The sequence below is a fragment of the Piliocolobus tephrosceles genome, chromosome 10 (assembly GCF_002776525.5).
Source record: "Piliocolobus tephrosceles isolate RC106 chromosome 10, ASM277652v3, whole genome shotgun sequence".
Taxonomy (NCBI): Eukaryota; Metazoa; Chordata; class Mammalia; order Primates; family Cercopithecidae; genus Piliocolobus; species Piliocolobus tephrosceles.
Genome location: NC_045443.1, coordinates 8,567,693 through 8,570,860, shown reverse-complemented (window position 1 = coordinate 8,570,860; position 3,168 = coordinate 8,567,693). Strand labels below are relative to the sequence as shown.

The window sequence follows — 3,168 nt, the reverse complement described above, 5'->3', positions numbered from 1 at the left end:
TCTCACAAAACTTGATGTTTTTATAAGGGGTTTCCACTTTCACTTGGTTCTCATTCTCTCTTGACTGCCACCATGTAAGACATGACTTTTGCCTCTGCCGTTATTGTGAGGCCTCTCCAGCAGTGTGGAACTGTTGAGTCAATTAAACCTCTTTTTCTTTATAAATTACCCAGTCTTGAGTATGTCTTTATCAGCAGCATGAAAACAAACTAATACAGAGACTATATAGAGAACATTTACAAATCAGTAACAAAAACAGAGAGCAATGAATCAAGATAAATAGTTGACAAAAGGTTTAAACAAACATTTCATAAAAAGAGGTTTTATGAATGACCCAAAGCACATGAAAAAATGTTCAGCCTCACTAGCCATTAGGAAAATGTGAATTAAAACTATGATGAGATGCCATTACATTCTGACTAGAATGGCCAAAAAATAAAAATGAAATAAAACAGAGTACTACCAACTGTTGGCCAGAATGTGAAATAACTGAAACTCTCATATATTGCTGGCAATAATATGAAATGGTGCAGCCACTCCATAGAACTCTGGCATTTTTTTAAGTTAAACATACACTTATCATATAATTTGACATTTTTACTCATAGGTATTTACTCAAGAGTGAGAAAATTGTATATCCAGAAGAAGAGACACACATGAATGTTGATACAGTTTTATTTATAATGGCCAATGATTGAAAACCATTCGAATGTTCATTAACAGGAAAGATAAATTTTTTAATGTGGTATATCCAATACTACTCAGGAATACTGCTCAGAAACAAGCTACTGATTAATACAACAAAATAGAAGAACTTCAAAAGCATTATGCTGAGTTAAAGAAGCCTCATATATAATAGTGCACACTCAATAACTGTACGTGTGTGTGTGTGTGTGTATATATATATAGCATCTATATATCTATATCCATATAAATTATAAAAATCAAAGAACTTTCTTATTGTTACCAAGAGCAGATAAGTGGTTGCTTGGGAAGAAGGGCTGGTGAGGAGAGGGTAAACTGCAAAGGGCACTGACATTGTGGTCACACAGGTGTATACTATTGTCAAAACTCTAACCGAAATGTGGACTAACATGTTGCATTTTATTATATGTAAATTATGCCTCAATAATATTTATTTTAAAAGGCATAATGTAAAATATGTATGTACACATACATACAATTCCTAAAAAACACTTATCTTTTTATGTGGCAGTTACTCATATTAAACTTTTTTTAACCCATCAGTATAGTAATAGTGGCAAGTCCAAACTTCCCTTAATTCTATTCCAAATAACTGTTCTAGTTATCTGTAATTCACCATTTAAATAGGAGTACATGATATAATAAAATAATTACCTAAATCACCCATCCCAATGAGTGATTTAGAATTGAAGAGCCATTGCCAGACACAAGACTGTAGATTTACAATTAACATCTAAGCATGCTGTAGTATATGTTTCTAATTTACAGTAGAATCTACCAATGATTTCCTCAAATAAGTTTCAAATTCCTAATAATGTAGAAATATATGTCATAAATACATAATATTCTTAGGTAAGATGCTATTATAGAGAAGAATTTTAAAAAATTGTGGTGACCACCTTCACAATAGAAGAAACCAGGGAAAGTATAAAATATTTTTAAACTCCTCATAGACTCCCGTTTCTGTCTACAATATTCAATAATCTGTGGTCTGAATGGCTTATGAAATTGTGGGTTTCTCAACGTTTAGCCCATACCTTAGCTGCCACCAAAAGAGAGGCCTGTCTTAACTTAGGGTTTCCTAAAATCAGAAGAAAGGAGTGGCTTGAAGGATAGAAGACTCCAATCGTCTGACAAAGCATGTGGATCAGTGTATTCTGATACAGCTCAGAAATCCATGATATGAGAATACATAGAAAGAAACTGGCATAGAGTAAAAGGAATGAGATCACAATTTTCAAGGCATTTATGTGGGCCTTGGTCCTGGGGTCTCTGCGTCCTTTGTAATTGAGCTGCATTTTCTGGAGATGTTTCCACAAGGAGAAACTTAACAGGAGAAAAGAGATGAGGGCCACAGTAAATGGTGTTAGACTGAACATAGTCATAGTGAATTTGACCGGCACTGAAAATGTTGGAAGGCCACTCACACTGAAATTCCAAATTGTGTTTCTTTCATATCGGTCCAGCCAGTCTTTAATATGTACATTTATTTGTATCAGATTTAAAAATAAGAAGACCAAGGTTCCCAGCAGTATCATCAGAATCACTTGGTTTACTCTCCACTTCAAATAGAGAAAAGCAGGGCTAGAGAAACTCGCTACTTTGAGCAAATAAAAGATGCTGAGGATTGTAGCAAGCCAGAGACTGAAGTGATTAGAAACTACCCAGCTAAAAATCATAATTCTTAACCCTGTTCCAGACACAAATATGGCTAGATAATGCAGAGCTAAAAACCAACTTACTAATATTTCCCAGATCAGCCCAATTCTGGAGATTGCCAAGAAAATGAGGATTTTATCAACTGAGGACAGCTGTCTTTTACTGACCCAGTCAATGCAGTTTATCAGTACTATAAATCCATTGCTCAAATTCCCAATTACGAATTCTGCAATTATTACAAGAGTGAGGATACTCGACAGGGCACTTTCCATGTCCGAACCGAGAAAGTTCAAAGTCTAATATCACTGCTGGTTATTCACTGATCTAAAATGCTATTCATATCCTTAAGTGGACAGTGGAGTTCTTCTTCCTTCTCCTTTTTCTGCTCCTTCTTTCATTGTTAGCTCAATGTCAAGCGGAAATTTCTAAAGTTTGCTGATTGATCTTCACATAGTTGTACTGGTGACATCTTTTTTTCCTTCAATTTCTCTGCTGAGCCCCAGCTAAGAAATTTATGTCTTCACCATGGGCAGGAATATTTCATAGATGATTATGAAGCAAAGTTAAACTCACATTTGCATCCATGCAAATAAGGATGCATTCTCTTTCATTGTTTTGTACATTTTTGCCTTCTCTGAGTTGTAGAAAATTTGATTCAACCAGCTTGAGTTCTGAGGCACAAATATTATAAAAATCTGATTCATAGAATATGTAGCTAAATGAAGCTTTTATGGCTAATAGCATAGCCAACGAAGATTTGTAAAATATGCAAAGACAGACCTATGCTATTTCAAAAGAGTGCTC

At 34.7% G+C, this 3,168-nt stretch overlaps 1 protein-coding gene across 1 annotated transcript; it reads right to left on the bottom strand.

Moving 5' to 3' along the window:
- Nucleotides 1-1,266: 1,266 nt before the first annotated feature.
- Nucleotides 1,267-2,891, bottom strand: TAS2R13 (taste 2 receptor member 13). Its single transcript, XM_023195211.2, has one exon. The coding sequence runs from the start codon at nucleotides 2,634-2,636 to the stop codon at nucleotides 1,725-1,727; it is 912 nt and encodes a 303-aa protein (XP_023050979.2). The 5' UTR covers nucleotides 2,637-2,891; the 3' UTR covers nucleotides 1,267-1,724.
- Nucleotides 2,892-3,168: the final 277 nt, after the last annotated feature.